Source organism: Mesoplodon bidens (genome assembly GCF_964165515.1).
Source record: "Mesoplodon bidens genome assembly, contig: HAP1_SCAFFOLD_1353, whole genome shotgun sequence".
In the NCBI taxonomy this organism is placed as follows: Eukaryota; Metazoa; Chordata; class Mammalia; order Artiodactyla; family Ziphiidae; genus Mesoplodon; species Mesoplodon bidens.
The window spans coordinates 1-16,985 of NW_027672339.1; the positions used below are offsets into that span (position 1 = coordinate 1).

The 16,985-nt window shown below is 42.2% G+C and overlaps 1 protein-coding gene across 4 annotated transcripts; it reads right to left on the reverse strand.

Moving 5' to 3' along the window:
- Positions 1-1,160: 1,160 nt before the first annotated feature.
- Positions 1,161-11,418, reverse strand: LOC308610342 (U3 small nucleolar RNA-associated protein 25 homolog). 4 transcript variants are annotated; one of them, XR_014014516.1, is made up of 5 exons: positions 8,333-11,412; positions 6,962-7,144; positions 6,713-6,825; positions 4,623-4,694; positions 1,161-1,897 (listed from the first exon to the last, which is right to left on the reverse strand). XR_014014516.1 is itself a non-coding variant. In XM_081259516.1 (4 exons), the coding sequence occupies exons 1-4, from the start codon at positions 8,354-8,356 to the stop codon at positions 4,685-4,687; spliced, it is 330 nt and encodes a 109-aa protein (XP_081115642.1). In that variant the 5' UTR covers positions 8,357-11,412; the 3' UTR covers positions 4,394-4,684. The 4 variants fall into 4 exon arrangements, 3 of the variants coding, with proteins under 3 accessions (XP_081115642.1, XP_081115641.1, XP_081115640.1); XM_081259516.1 differs by lacking the exon at positions 1,161-1,897 and having other exon boundaries at positions 4,394-4,694; XM_081259515.1 differs by lacking the exons at positions 1,161-1,897; positions 4,623-4,694 and having other exon boundaries at positions 6,635-6,825; positions 6,962-7,141; positions 8,333-11,418.
- Between the last annotated feature and the right edge of the window lie 5,567 nt (positions 11,419-16,985).

Here is a 16,985-nt window from a genome sequence, read left to right on the forward strand (position 1 = left end):
CCTGATATTAAGAATTTAATTTCCCTGGGTAAAGCTCGATGGACCAAGGATAAACAGAGAGCAAACAAGTTAAAAATATGCCTTCAATAATCATCTGCTATATGAGGCATTAAGCTTCTCAGAAGCCTAGACCGCCCTTTAGAATGTCATACAATCCAGAAGGATGGCATACAAAACAACTTAGTGTTTGTTTATAACAAGGCTACCACCACCAAGAAAGCATTATAATCCTCTGTCTTTTTAAGAGTTCAACAATTTCAGATCTCTCCTTTTAAAGGGGTAGTAATAATAATAGCTACAATCTATTGAGTGCTTTTTTGTTTTTGTTTTAGAGAAGCATCAACTAGTGAAAAACAATGTGGGTTTGGGGGAATCATACTACCTGGGTTCAGATCCTGTTATTTTTTTTAATGAATTTTTATTGGCATATAGTTGCTTTACAATGTTGTGTTAGTATCTGCTGTACAGTAAAGTGAATCGGCTATACATGTACATATATCTCCTTTTTTGGATTTTCTTCCCATTTAGGTCACCACACAGCAATGAGTAGAGTTCCTTGTGCTATACAGTATGTTCTCATTAGTTATCTATTTTATACATAGTATTAATAGTGTATATATGTCCAATGGAATATTACTCAGCCATAAAAAGAAACGAAACTGAGTTATTTGTAGTGAGGTGGATGGACCTAGAGACTCATACAGAGTGAAGTAAGTCAGAAAGAGTAAAACAAATACCGTATGCTAACACATATATATGGAATCTAGAAAAAAAAATTTTTTAAATGGTTCTGAAGAACCTAGGGGCAGGACAGGAATAAAGACACAGGCATAGAGAATGGACTTGAGGACATGGGGAGGGGGAAGGGTAAGCTGGGATGAAGTGAGAGAGTGGCATGGACATATATACACTACCAAGTGTAAAACAGATAGCTAGTGGAAAGCAGCCGCATAGCACAGGGACATCAGCTCGGTGCTTCGAGACCACCTAGAGGGGTGGGATAGGGAGGGTGGGAGGGAGACGCAAGAGGGAGGAGCTATGGGGATATATGTATACATACAGCTGATTCACTTTGTTATACAGCAGAAACTAACACACCATTGTAAAGCAATTATACTCCAATAAAGATGTTTAAAAAAGTATTAAAAAAATAGTGTATATATGTCAATGCCAATCTCCCAATTCATCCCACCACCACCCCTTCTCCCTTGGAACCATACATTTGTTCTCTACATCCGTGTCTCTATTTCTGCTTTGCACATAAGATCATCTATACCATTTTTCTAGATTCCACATATGTTAATATATATTTGTTTTTCTCTTTCTGACTTACTTCACTCTGTATGATAGTCCTGTTTTTATTTTTAACATCTTTATTGGAGTACAATTGCTTTACAATGTTGTGTTAGTTTCTGCTGTATGACAAAGTGAATTAGCTATTCATATACATATATCCCCATATCCCCTCCCTCTTGCTTCTCCCTCCCACCCCTCTAGGTGGTCACGACGCACTGAGCTGATCTCCCTCTCAGAGACAACCTATAGGCGACTCAGGGGTCAAGCAGCAGATTGGACCACAAGACCTCTAAGTTGCTGCCAAACTGGGGATCTGGACCCATTTCCTAGTTTTGCTTTGAAATACACCTGAAGAAATGAAAAACAGGTGGTCGCCAACTTTCAGAGAATTGAAGTCTGTTTTCTTGCCAGTTATTTTTCTGCCACCATCAGTTTCCATAAACCCTATGAGGAGACATATGTCCTCCCTCATTCTTACAGATCCAGTTGGGTTGGAGATGACGGAAGTGATGGCACAAAGCCAGACACGTCTTAGCGCTCACTCCGCACTGTCACCAAATGGCCAGGCGTCAACCTTGAAGCACAGTCTCTATGCTGGTTCCTGCAGAGACAAGAAGAAAGAAGAAAGAATAGGCAGAGCCTTTGGACTTCAGGACTTGTGATCCCATTTTTGTCCTCTGTAGCCGTTAGGACTTGGCAATACAGCCTGAGGCCAACAATACTGCCTGGCCTCAGTGGCTGAAACAAATGAGGGATTTAGGTTTTCACAGAAAAGTGTGAAGAGAGACCATGCAGAGCTGGGATGCAGCTTCAGGATATGACCTGAGAGCCAGGCTCCTTCTGCCCTTTGGCTCCACCATCACTTCTGTGTTGCAGGCAGGAAAAAGGGAAGAACAAGAGGAAAAAGTGGTGTTCCTACCAGTTTCAAAGAGCTCTCCTAAGAGTCTGCCCCAAGGTTAGTGCTCTTTTCCCTGGCCACACCCTACCGCAAGGGGGACTGGGCACTTTGTCACCCAATAAAATCCAGGGTCCTCTTACTAGGGAAGTAGGAGGCGAGTACAGGGCAAACAACAGCAGTCTCTTCTACTTTCTCTCATGTCCCTCTGTCAGGATAGTGGAGATTGTACCCCGCTTTCTAAAGATGAGAAAGCTGAGAGGTGGCCAGGAGGACCTGCACAGAGCCACAGTGGGTTGGTGGTAATGTTGGTGTCAGCACCCAGCTCAGGGCCGGTTTTGAAAAATGATGAACACAAAAGGCAGAAATCCATGAACATCTGTGGGCAAACAGCAGCTGTGAGCCCAGGGCCATCTCTGTGGGGAGTCAAACTGACAGATGAGAGGGGCTGCAGGGTGCAGTGAGAATGAGGGCTGCAGGACACAGGGCTCCATGTCATTCCCTGGGTTGGCAAGAGCTAGACAGCTTTGGCCTTGGCTCAGTTGGGAGAACAGATGGGCAGGAATTCGGCACAGCTTCCAAATCAGCCAAGCAGCAAAGACTGCCTTCTTTGCCCTTGTCAGCTGAGGCTACAGCTCCCACCAGTCCCAGCCAGCTGCAGAGGCCCAAGCCTGAAGACCATGACAACTTGGCCCGGCCTGTGCCATGCCCCGCCCACTGTGGGAGCCAGGAGGACAAGCAAGTGCAGGTGTTCCGCCCAGCAGTGAGGGTGACACCTAGGTGGAGCTGCCCACCAGGTTCAGATTTCTCTGTGCAGGGCGAGCAAGCCTTGTAGCAATCCAGTCTCAGCCCTGACTCCTTTGGCGCATAGGACTCTTAACTATTGAGACAGCCAGCCCGTTTGATTGACGTCCAGACCTCTGTTCTTTCTCATGCTCTCACCTCCCACAGGAATGATGGCAACGTGGCCAGAGGTGAAAGGCAAATCCAGGAATTATACCGAAATGCAAGCAATGCAGAGAGAACTCCTTCCCACATCTGAAGAAAGGAGGGTCCTCACAGAAACAAGGCAATCGATGAGGGGATAGGAACGCGTGTTCAGCTCAGAAACAGGACATAAAATACATAGAATTTTACTGCAGCTCTGGCTAGAGCATATGGTATAAGAGGAAGAAATACAAGTCTTTAGAAAGAAATGCACCTTGTGCTGTCAGCTAGACGTGGTAGGTTCATTCTCTCTTTCTCCCTCCAAAGACTACATGAATCTTGGATTATCTGTGTATCTACTCCCAATTCACTGACTCTGGTATTAAAAGCAGACTGAAATTTGTTTAGAATTCTACTTAGCTAGAAAAGTTCTTTTTTTGAATGAGACTGAAATTTGTTTAGAATTGTTTAGCTAGAAAAGCCAGAAAAGCTTTTTGTGAATGGTGCAAGGATGACTACCATGACTCCTTTAAAGAGAGAAGCTGGGAAAGAGATGGGAAGGAGAGGCCGGGCCGGCTGTGAGGGCCCCACCCCCAGGAGGATGCTCCCTGAAAGCAGCAGTCTGTGCAGTGCCCACCACACCCCTCCTCCGTGAGGCTCTGGCGCCCTGCAGCCACCTGCAGGTTACACGATGAGGCTCTTCCAATGAGTATAAAGAACCCCCAACCCTGCTCCCTTACCCCAGGACTTCTATAATCTTGAGACCCTAGACTCATCAAAGCTACACTCTGCAGCCTGAAGATCTGTCCACACAGCCAAGGGAAGGCTGGGCAGGAGGCAGCCAGCAGGCTCTCACACCACCTGCCTCCCCTCCTTCCTCAGTGGCTCCCACGAGGGCACAATCAGGGCTGGGAGGCTTCATGAGCCCCCCTTGGCCCTCTGGGATGTGAGGAGTCAGCAGGGATTCATACCCATCCTGCCGGGACCATCTGCACTCAATTATAAGCCCTTTGGAAGCCAGCAGAGGGCTGTTAAGCTGCCGCTGGTTCTCTATGATTAGCTAGTTCTTGTCTTTTGAATACTGCATATGGTGCAGCCAGCTGCAGAAAGCATTCATGACTCAAAGCTTTTTTCCCCTCAAAGAGAAAAGTGCTAAGTTGTTATTACTATGGGAAGAAAAAAAAAAGTTTAAAACTCTTACTTTCTGGTTAAGTTCCTCTTCCTACCTTAAAATTCTACCTCTTCCCAGGACTGGGACCATTCCTTTGTCTGTTTTCTACCAGCACTATATAGGTACTTGCTTGCTGAAGATGAGCCTTGCTAAGAAATATCAAGATTGTGTATAATTCCAGCTCAGGTGTTGTTATCCGTGGTCCAGTAGACCCTCTTCTCTCCCTTATTTTGTGTGAGAGACCTGACGTTAAGGCATGCTTTTGATGAAACCACTCCAAAAAGTCAACTCTTTGCAATCAACTCAGGAGCCAGCGCCACTGCTGAGGCTTACCTTCTTTCCCAGGTGCTGAGCCAGGAACAGAAGCAATACTGCTTGGTTCGCACTTGAAACCCTCAGTGTTCTCTGTAGGCGAGAAGCAGTTAGCTGGCTACAAGCTAGCATTAAAATCAGTAGGGATGCTTAAAAAAAAGACATGTATTTCTGGGGCTATACATAGACTTGAAATCCAGGCTCACATGTGAGTGGAGGTCCAGAGAAGATGGAGATTTGAGAGTCTTGTGAATAGTGATAATGAAAGCCATGAATTAGCTACAATTCACAGGGAAAAGAATATGGAAATAGAAGATGGGGGTAATCAGAGTCCCTTCTTCCTCATATCTCTGAACTAGGCAAATAACTCGTTTCTTTTCTCATAATACACAGGCTCTATGGTAAACACAGCACAAATATGCCAATAACCACAGGGCACTCTATGGATAAGACAATTCTTTGTAGAGTGGATACATGTATAACTGATTTGCTTTGCTGTACACCTGAAACTAATGCAACATTGTAAATCAACTGTACTCCATTTTAAAAATATATATTTAAGAAAATGTTCTTTGTACCATGAGTTTGGCTGGCTTAAGCCTATAAATTTGCAAAACTTTAGGAACCCATCTATATATGGAATGAATAGTTCTACTCTCCATGTTGAGAGACAAATAAAAATGCCTATTTAAATATCTAGCAGGAAAAGTACCCCAAAAGTGATTTCACTTTTTTTTTTGATGAGCAATTTTAAGCATGTCCAAGAGGAAGAAAATCTGTACCAATATGGGTTGTTCCACTGAGCCTAATGGGAGCCACATGTCTATCTGACAAGGGAGTTACAAGTTTGGAAAGGGAGAAAACAAAAGGAACCCTGTGTTGTTAGTCTGAAATTGGAGGTAAGGTATAAATTCATGGTTTTCAATATATGGATACAGAAATAAATTTAGATGTCATGGGCACATAGGTATGTGTATACATATACACACATGCAGATATTCCCAAACTCTGACCACTGAGATGGCCTGGGACCAGTGGCTCCACAACAGTACTGGGTACACTTAGCACTCAAATCTTCGCTTTAAGATAATTTTCCGGGCTTCCCTGGTGGCGCAGTGGTTGAGAGTCCGCCTGCCGATGCAGGGGACACGGGTTCGTGCCCCGGTCCGGGAAGATCCCACATGCCGCGGAGCGGCTGGGCCCGTGAGCCATGGCCATTGAGCCTGCGCGTCCGGAGCCTGTGCTCCGCAACGGGAGAGACCACAACAGTGAGAGGCCCACGTACCGCAAAAAAAAAAAAAAAAAAAAGATAATTTTCCACTAAAGCAAGCAGGGCTGGAATAGGGAAAGTACAAGACAAACTTGGAATGTCTTATAGTGTCAGAAAATAAAGAAATGCCCAAGTTAAAGGGGGATGTGTCAAGACGACACAGGAGCCAGCTTGAAGGTGTTCCTGCTGGCCACATCAGAGACCATTTAAGCATCTAAAGGAATAACGATAATAACCAATTACAACCCACTGAATACAAACTGAAGAATCCATACTTGTAATATTAATATAAATTAATAAAGGGGGAATAAGTGATTCTATAGTGGAAAAGTCTGGCAAGCACCACCTTAAACAAGTGGTCAGTTAGTGTCATAATGATGGGACAGGTGGAAATCATGCACCGCTTGAAGAGATGCAGCGAGGAAGACGCAGCATTGCTTCTATGCTGCTCCTGCCAAAGATGCATAAACTAAACCTAACCTAACCTAATCTGACAGGAAACACCACCCAAAGTAACTGGCCTGTAATCTTCTAAAGTGTCAACGTCCATTACTCAGCCATGAAAAGAAATGAAATTGAATTATTTGTAGTGAGGTGGATGGACATAGAGACTGTCATACAGAGTGAAGTAAGTCAGAGAACTATTGGAACTAGGACAACACACCATTTCTCTGGCCTTCAGTGTCCTCCTCTGTCAATGGCATGATTGGATTCAGTTATCTCATTTCATTTCGTAAATAGTAACTAAGAAAGCCAACGTGGAATACAATTCTAAATTTGAATGCCCAAGTAAAATCCCTCTCTGTGACCCCCAGGGATCCAATGGGACAGGGGAGGGTACCTGGCATCAATCACTGAAGCTAGGTTTTCAGGTTCCATCCTCGGGAAGACATGTGGGAGCTGCACCAGGACATGACTGATGCAGCCTGTCATCGGGACGTTCCTCACAGCCACCTGCCAGGTGTCAGTGAGAACATTAGGAAGTGAGCTATCCCCATTGTTGACCAAATGCTGTCCTCTCCTTCTGCCTCATGACCCAAACAATACACAATACTTCATGAAAATTCAGAGAAAGAAGGAGAGAACCCACCTGGCCTTGCACATTGACGCAGTACTTGTTGAACACAGAGTTGATCTGGGCATCCTGCAGGGCCCCAAACAGCAGCGTCTGACGATAGTACTTGGACCGATTATTGAGGTTCCACATGCGCACTCGAGAAAAGTCCACCCCATGTGAGTCCAAGGGCAGTAGGTTCATGTGGCTCATCAACTGCTTTGAGCAGAAGTAATACTCCATTAATACTTATTGAACACTTACCTGCTGGGCGTTGCTAACCTCTCTATAAGCCCATCATCTTATTTAACCCCATGAAGTAGATACTATCATCTCCCAAATTACAGCAAGAAAACAGGCTCAGATGGGTGAGTGACTTGCCCAGAGTCAAGCGAACAAGAAGAAAAGCTCAAACTGGCCACCTTGTGGATCTCTCAAAAAGGATCAAGATGCGACCTATACAGAATATTTCTTTTCAAGGAAATTCTGAAATGCCACTCTGGTCACTCTGTAAGCAACTCAGTTCCGGACTTGGACAAGAAGGGAAATGACACGGAAAACAGAGCTGCTGTCCTTCCATGACTTGGTTCCCAAAACGTTAGAAAATTCCCTGAGTGACTACATGTGCCTTTTGCTCAAAATAAAGATGACTCAACCATCGACATGCCTGTTCTATTTTAATCATATTTTTACCTTGTAATGTATATTGAAGGGTCACAAGTACCATAAGTTTATTCCCTACTTTATAAATAAGGACTCCCCTTTATCTGTCCCAAACTTACTCCAAGTCCTGGGGTTGTAGAAAAGGTAAATGCTCACATGCCTTATAAAAATAAACCTATAGTTCTGTGATGAGGATTGTTCCAAAGCACAATCCTAAACCCCAAAACATTGCAGAGTATGTTGAGAGGGAGAAAAAAATTATACTACAAATTACAGTAGGGGGACAAAAACATCTTACGTTTCTCTGTAAAACATCACAAATTAAGAAATCATGAGCAATGTTTTCCCATCTCCACTGAAGACCAAACAAAAGAGAACGAGCATAAATAGGAGGAACTATTTTAGATAAAAACATTCCTGGTGAGGAGGGATTTCAATCAGTCAACCAACCAACCAACCAACCAACCAACCAACCAACCACACTAAACTGGTCTATTACTAGAAGCAACTTTTAAGGGGAAGAAATCTTTTCTGGAGATTTGAAAATGTTGACAAGAATTTTAATCTTTCTGGATACTTTACTGACCAACTTGTGGGTAGAAGAGGGGACAACATTTCCCGTTTTCAAATTGGAAAATGTGGAATATTTCCATTTCCAAGCTGAGTTTTAATCTGGACTTTAATAACCATTTCAGACTCAAACCACTGAGCTTCTTGTCTCTAAATGTTAATGACCAGCATTACCAAGACATGCTCCCAGTTCTGCATCAGGTAAATGTCAGCTTGATCAATGATGAGAAGCTCAATACAAGACAGAAAGTCAAAATCTCTCTTCTTCTCTCCTTCTCCACCAATGATGGTCCTCAAGCCCAGGGGGGAGGCAATGAGGATGTCTGACGAATAGAAGGGGGCATAAAGTCAGATGCTTCTCTGCAGTATTGCCACCCCTATACACAAAACAGCCAAGCACACATCAGTTCATGAGTCACCACCAAGCCATTAGCTTCCACCCTCTCCAACTGCAGCCTCCCCTTGTACCTTCCACATCTTCCCCTTTGCATGTAATTGTGCTCAAACTGCTTTAATTATTAAAATCATCATCGTCATCATCATCATCCCTCCTTTGCATCTACGGTCCCTTCTAGCTCCCACCCTCTTCTTTTCCTTCACTGGCAAACCTTCCAAAAAATTATCTCTACTTTAAAATCTCCCACTGACTCCTTAATGTACTGCAATCTGCCTCTGAGTCTCAGGACACCACTGAAATGACTCTTGCCAAGGTCACCAACAGCTCTCAGTTACCAATTCAATGGCACTTTAGTGTTTCTTGTCACGAATGCATAAGCACACCCTCCTTGAAATGTTCTTTTCCTTACTGGTGGTTTCTATCACTTTAACACTTACTTCTATTACTGACCTGGTTCTTATCTATTTTTCCATATTCAAAGAGCTCTTCAACAAATCCCTGGATTCACCCACAAGTTCTCTTTCACTCTACATAAAGCTTTGGATAAATATATTCACTAATTATGGCTTTAACATTATCATCACAAAAATTTATATTTCCTGCCCACATCTCTTTCCTAAGCAACAAGTAGCAGTCTGTAAAGAGCCCAGATCATATGTGAAGGAGATTCACTTGCTAATCTTAAAGCATCTACCAGAGGGGCAGAAGTTGGCTGGGACTCTCTCTGGGGACAGAATGCTGGCAGATGCCATTTTTACAAATTCCCTCTACCTTGATGGCACTGGTGGGTGCCACTTTTTTGCACTCTCACTCTAAGTTGCTAACAGTGGTGGTGGGTGAGTACCCCCTACCCCACGGCCCTGCACTGCCTGTGTGCAGCACTGACAAACATGGACAACGAGCAGCCACGCCTACCCCATCTCATGCCACTCGCGGGACATGACCTGAGGCAACAATCGCATGTAGCCCACACAGGGGACACTCCTTGAGCACCAGGCTCAGGCAGATGGGGGTGGGACTGCATTTCTAGACTCCATGGGAGTGAAACAAACAGAGAGAGTTTATAAGATGACCAAGAACTAGGAAAAAGTTAAAAATACAGTTCATCTCCCACACAGGGCCACTCCTTCAAGACGGGGCAGTAACTGTTTTGCATAATACACAGAAACAAAGACAGAGAGTCAAGCAAAATGAGGAAGCAGAGGAACATGTTCCAAATGAAGGAACAAGATAAAACCCCAGAAAAAATATTTAATGAAACAGATGTAAGTGATTTATCCGATAAAGAATTCAAAGTCATAGTCCTAAAGATGCTCACCAAACTTGGAAGATGAATGAACGAACACAGTGAGAAACTCAAGAAAGAGACAGAATATAAGCAAGTTCTAAACAGAACTCACACAGCTGAAGATTATAATAATTGAACTGAAAAATACACTAGAGGGAATCAACAGCAGACTAGATGGTAGAAAAGAACAGATCAGTGACCTGGCAGACAAGGTAGCAGAAATCACCCCAACAGAACAGCAAAGAGAAAAAATATTTTTAAAATATGAGGACAGTTTAAGGGAACTGTGGGACAACATCAAGTGTACTATCATCGGTGTTAAGGGGTCGCAGAAGAAGAGAGAGAAAGGGGCACTAACACCCACATTATAGGGGTCCCAGAAGGAGGACAGAGAAAGAAAGGGGCAGAAAACTTATCTGAAGAAATAATGGCTAAAAATGTCCCTAACCTGGTGAAGGAAACAGACATTCAGGTCCAGCAAGAACCAAGAGTCCCAAACAAAATGAACCCAAGGAGATTCATACCAAGACACATTATAATTAATACGTTAAAAGTCAAAGGTAAAGAGGGAATCTTAAGCAGCAAGAGAAAAACAACTAATTACAGACAAGGGAATCCCCATAAGAATATCAGCTGATTTTTCATCAGAAACTTTGTGGTCCAGAAGGAGATGGCATGATATGTTCAAATATGCTGAAAGGAAAAAACTTCCAACAAAGAAGGAAGGAAATAATAGAAGTCAGATGAGAAATACTGAATAAATGAAATGGAGACAAAAAAAAGATCAATGAAACTAAGAGCTGGTTCTGTGAAAAGATAAACAAAATTAACAAACCTTTAGTCAGACTCAATAAGAAAAAAAGAGAAGGGGCCCAAATAAAATCAGAAATGAAAGAGAACCTATAACTGACACTACAGAAATACAAAGTATCATAAGAGACTACTACGAACAATTATACACCAACAAGTCAGATAACCTAGAAGAAATACATAAATTCCGAGAAACACACAATCTTCTAAAACTGAATCATGAAGAAAAAATGTGAATAGATCAATTACTAGTAATGTGATTGAATCAGTAATCAAAAAGCTCCCCAAAAACAAAAGACCAGGACCAGAGAGCTTCATGGTGAATTCTACGAAATACTTAAAGAAGATTTAATACCTATCCTTCTCAAACATATTTCAAAAAACTGAAGAGGCGGAAACACTTCCAAACTCATTTTATGAGGCCAACATAACCCTGATACTGAAACACCACAAAAAAAGAAATGTACAGGCTACTATGCCTGATAAACACAGATGCAAAAATCCTTGACAAATTATTAGCAAACTGAATCCAACAATACATTAAAAGGACCATACACTATAATCAAGTAGAATTTATTCCAGGGATGCAAGGATGGGTTGACAAAGTGGGTATAGAGGGAACGTATCTCAACCTAGCAAAGGCATATACGATAAACCCACAGCTAACATCATATTCAGTGGTGAAAAGCTGAAAGCATTTCCTCTAAAATCAGGAAGAAGACAAGGATGCACACTTCTGCCACTTTTATTCAACATATTATTGGAAATCCTAGCCACAGCAACTAGGCAAGAAAAAGAAATAAAGGATACCCAAATTGGAAAGGAGGAAGCAAAACTGACTATTTGCAGATGACATGATACTTTATGGAGAAAACCCTAAAGACTCCACCAAAAAACTGTCAGAACTAATAAATAAATTTAGTAATGTTGCAGGATACAAAATTAACAAAAATCTGTTGTGTTTATATACATTAATAATGAACTATTAGAAATTAAGAAAACAATCCATTTACAATAGCATCAAAAAGAATAAACTACCTAGAAAAAATCTAACCAAGAAGGTAAAAAACTTGTACTTGGAAAACTACAAGGTATTGATGAAAGAAATTAAAGATGACAGAAACATGAAAAAATACACCATGCTCATAGATGGGAAGACTTAGTACTGTTAAAATGTCCATACTGGACACCAAGGGGGGAAAGTGGGGGTGGGGGTGGGGGTGTGATGAATTGGGAGATTGGGACTGACATGTATATACTAATATGTATTAAATGGATAACTAATAAGAACCTGCTGTATAAAGAAATAAATAAAATTCAAAAACAAAGTCCATACTACCCAAAGAAATCTACAGATTTAATGCAATCCTTATCAAAATACCCATGACATTTTTCATAAAACTAGAATAATCCTAAAATTTGTACAGAGGATCCTGGGGATTTGTGCAAAGGATCCTGAATAGCCAAACTGATTATGAGAAAGAAGAACAAAGCTGAAGGTATAACACTCCCTGATTTTAAACTACACTACAAGTCTACAGTAATCAAAATTGTACGGTAATAGCACAAAAACAGACACAGATCAACAGAACAGAGAGCCCAGAAATAAATCCATATTTATATGGTCACTTAATCTATGACAAAGGAGACAAGAATATACAATGCAGAAAAGACAGTCTCATCAACAAATGGTGATGGGAAAACTAGACAGCTACATGCAAAAGAATGAAACTGGACCACTAGCTTACACCATCTACAAAAATCAACTCAAAATGGATTAAAGACTTGAACATAAGACCTGAAAACCACAGAACTCCCAGAAGAAAACATAGGCAGTAACTTCCCTGACAACAGTCTCAGCAATATTTTTTTGGATCTGACTCCACAGGCAAGGGCAATGAAACCAAAAATAAACAAATGGGACTACATCAAACTAAAAAGCTTGTGCACAGCGATGGAAACCATCAATGAAACAAAAAGGCAATCTACTGAATGGGAGAGGATATTTGCAAATCTAGTAAGGGGTTAAGATCCAAAACATATAAAGAACTCATGTAACTCATTATCAAAAAACCCCAAACAGGGCTTCCCTGGTGGCACAGTGGTTGAGAGTCCGCCTGCCGATGCAGGGGATATGGGTTCGTGCCCTGGTCCGGAAAGATCCCACGTGCCGCGGAGCCGCTAGGCCCGTGAATGGCCTGGGGAGGGAGACACGATAAAACACATTTGGTCAATCAGTCTTACTGAACAGAAGTCCAGTTTTTCGTCTCACTGACACCCAATGATCCTGTATCCCCAGATAACTCATTTTTCTGAAGTCAACACATTCTCCATTGCTCGTGGAGATCGCCCTGCCCCTAGCCCTGTGCCAGGAGCTCCTGACTTACAGGAGTTCCTGTCTGGCCTGCGCCTTGCTGCCCTCAAGGACTTGACTGAGGCCTGGAGAGAATGATTTACAGGAGGAAACAAAAAGCCGATAATAGCAGTGAGAAGCCCTCCCATCCACACAGCACTTGTCCAATTTCAGAGAGCTTTCATATCCACGATCTCATATCATAGCCATAGATAATCAAAGGATAGGTAGTTTGGTGCTGACCAAAGTCAAAATCAGGACACTGCTCTGTCCCAACAGGGAAACATGTTTGAAATCAGGACTATGAACCCTCATGCTCATGGTACTTGTAACTTCTTGTTTGTCTCTTTTATCTGCAGGTCCAGTGACAACTTTCTTTGCCAGGGGAGATGGAAGTGGGCTGTTAGATTGGTGCTGAAGGGAAGAAGTTTGGAGGGAGGGCCCCAGGTGGGCAGCGTACTTCCAAGGGAGTTACTGAGCCTTCTTTTTCCTCCTCCTCCTCTTATACAGATCCAAGTTTGGAATAAAGAAAGCTGCTTCTCTGAGAACACTTACCAGTGCTCAGCTTGGTCCAAGGATAAGAAGAGAGTCAGAAACAAGTAATTCTGAACATGTTAGTGGAGAATTCTCCTAAAGTCCCAAGCCAAAGTCTGTTTCATTGTCTGGGTTGGAAAGTGAGATAGATTCATTTATGGATTTCTGCCAGCACTCTCAGGAAGAGGCTGGATGGCTTTGGGGTGTATACAGACATGTATGCATACATGTGGTGGAGGAGACTGTCTGATTTGAGGCATCTAGGAGGAGACAGATGTGTGGGTGCACACACACCTTCCCCAGAATCTTCCCAAATCAGTAGCTGAGGTGTCGGAGCTTTCATAATTAGAGAGTCATACCTTTGGATTATTTATGGCTCCCTGTCAACATATCTGGAATACATGTGCCCTTGTTACCACGTATATTATCACATAAATTTCAAAACTCAAACTTCCCCAGCATCTGATCTGTATCCTCAAATTGTGCTCCTTCCCCACCTTCCCATTCCTGCTCTGTTGAGAATCTCAGATAGACTCCCGTTTACTTTCTGTGGTTTGTATTAGGACATAGTTTGTCTTTTCAAATACATCACTATATGTCAAATAAGCTCTTTCCAATCATGTACACCATAATATTTGCAAGGGATTAAAACACATCAATTTGTGTAATTCCATGAGTTCATAATGATACTAAAAATTTAAAAAAAGTTGATTGGTCAACATTAGAAGATCCAGTGAATTGACTCCTTGTGTTGAAAATTAGTAAATGAAGGGAGAGAATCAAGCATTTCTTCTGCTTTTCCTATACAAACAGTACCACTGGGTAAGCAAAATTTAGGGGAAGGAAAAGCTTGCTTTCATAGAAATAGTCCAGCAAGTAAGTGAAGAAGAAATGATAGAATTAGAATATCACCTCATGATAGAATTAGAATGTGACCTCTAATGAATTAACGAATTTAGACATTGACTACCAATGACTGGTAACATCACAAAATGAAAGGCAACCAGATGGTATACGCCTCTTGATGGAAGTATAAAATATCAGCTATCATGAAATCTGATCAAAGTTCTAAATCCCACAATGTATTCGCGAGAAACACAGAGAATAGCAGAACATGTTCAACTAACAGTGTAAAAAAAAAAGACGACATTTATGAGACAATCAGAAATCTGAATACTGACTGGTTACATGATGATATTAAATAATTGTTATCATCTTTTTTTAGGTGAAATAGTGCCATTGTAGCTATGTTAAAGAAAGAACCCTTATCTTTTAGATATTTAGAAATAAATATTTACAGATAAAATAATACAATGTCTGGGATTTGCTTCAAAAATAATACAGGGGCGGGAGTTAGGGGTAGTGGGTGGGCATATAAATGAAACAAGATGGCCTTGCATTGAAGCCAAGGGATGGGAACATGGGAGTGCATTATACTCTTTTGTCTACTTTTGTATATACTTGAAATTTTCCAAAGAAAAAGTTTTTAATAAAGAAAAACTAACACTTTTCTGAATATTCTGACCATCTTGTCTTAAGGGACAGCCACCGCCCTCCCACCCCTTGAGATCGTTATCCTAGGGAGTCTCCCCGAATTGAAATACCCAAGTAACATTAATTCATCAGCCTCTCTTTACAAACTAGTATAAAAGATTATTTCCTGGATTGTTTTTACCCCTGAAAATACTGAGTCCCTGAGGGCAAAGGGCAAAGAAAACCCTGCAGGATGGAAAAGGAAGGGCTGAGCATGGGAAGAAGAAAGGGAAGAACAAATTTTGCCTTTATTACAATTTTCCCAGGGCCTTCACTAGTTGGCACATGCATCTTCTTTGTGTGGGTTTTACTAAGAGAACTTTCACTGGAGGCATGAAAAATATGTTTAAATTGCGAAGTCTCAGGTTAAAATTTCACAAAGCATCCCCTTTTATGTTGTCAAAGGCTAATATAAATATTTTCAGAAGCGGGCTCAGTGAGCCAATGATGAGACCACTTGGGTGGAGCTAGGGCACAGTTGTGTCTGAACCTGGGAACAGTCTAGACCTGTCCATAGGACTACAATGACATGGAAAGCAGGAGAGAGTAAAGAGTCACATCAAGTGCTCATGAGTATAGCTTTTTATAGCAGATCTCTGGAAGAACACCAAGAAACTGGTTGCCTCTGGGGAGGGAAGCTGGGGCACTTGGAATAGGGTGGGAGGAGAAAAAACATTGTAGGACTTTATCGTCATAGCCAGGTTATACTGTGGTTAGTGCCTTAGTATGTATGATGAGATTTGCAAGCAGCCTTTTGTTTACGTAAGTGACTGTACTTTTTATGTTGAAATGAGACAGGAGACAGATGTGTGTTTGTTTCTGGGTTCCTTGGCTGGGCCATCAGCTGGCACTACCTGCTGTTTGCATATTTTCTTGATCCTCCCTCCCCCTTGCCTCCCTGCCCCACCCTAAGCTCCCAGAATCTAATTAGGAGTAGATGGTCCCCAGAAGGAGAAAACTAGGATTTGAATAGTTGTAGTGTGACTTGTATAGGTGTGACATGGTATTGGACAAAGGTCCAGTTCTCTCACAGTCGTCTAATAGCAGAGGCAGTGAACACTATCTTTGATGGCTCCTATTTTACCTTAAATATTCAGGTGAATTCTGTGGTTTATGATTGACATTGTAAGTTACTATTAGAAACAAAGTGCCTCTGTGTTTATGCTGTGGTTTTTGTTTTGTTTTGTTTTTTCGGTACGCGGGCCTCTCACTGTTGTGGCCTCTCCAGTTGCGGAGCCTTGCGGAGCCCAGGCTCCGGACGCACAGGCTCAGCGGCTATGGCTCACGGGCTTAGCCGCTCCGCGGCATGTGGGATCTTCCCAGACCTGGGGCACGAACCCGGGTCCCCTGCATCGGCAGGCGGACTCTCAACCACTGCGCCACCAGGGAAGCCCTATCCTGTGGTTTTTAAGTATCCCTGCACACTCTGCCTGTCTCTAGAGTATTAAGTCCAGTTGCGCTGTTTTTTCCCTCTTTGTTTATTGAGGTTATTATTTACTTGCATTAAAATGTACCAATTTTAAAGGTACAGTTTGATTAATTTCGGTAATTGTATACAAGGTGTAACCACCACCACGACCCAGATATAGAAAAGTTACTTACCCTTTAAAAGTTTTCCATCCCAATTTGCCCCAATTCAGTTTTGAGACACTTTATTGAGTTTTACTGCTTTCTGTAACATCGACTCTCCGGGTGATTTAGGAAAGTCACTTTACCTCTCTGGATGTGTTTTTGCTTTTATAACATGAAAAGTGCCAGAACAAATTTGTTACCAAGGGCCCTTGCAATCCTTTCAGAAAATGAGGGGGTAGGGTAAAGGGCGGGAATCTCAGCCTTGCGTCCTCATTCTTCACATGGCACACGCATGTGGCAGATCCTAGTGGGAAAAGCCTGTGCTCGCATCAGAGAGAAT

Coding starts and splice junctions, on each gene's coding strand:
- LOC308610342 (XM_081259514.1), bottom strand. CDS start 8,356: ATGCAGAACTGGGAGCATGTCTTG. Junction 7,145..8,332: donor AGAACTGGGAGCATGTCTTG/GTAATGCTGGTC, acceptor TTCTGCTCAAAG/CAGTTGATGAGCCACATGAA. Junction 6,826..6,961: donor GCGTCAATGTGCAAGGCCAG/GTGGGTTCTCTC, acceptor GACACCTGGCAG/GTGGCTGTGAGGAACGTCCC.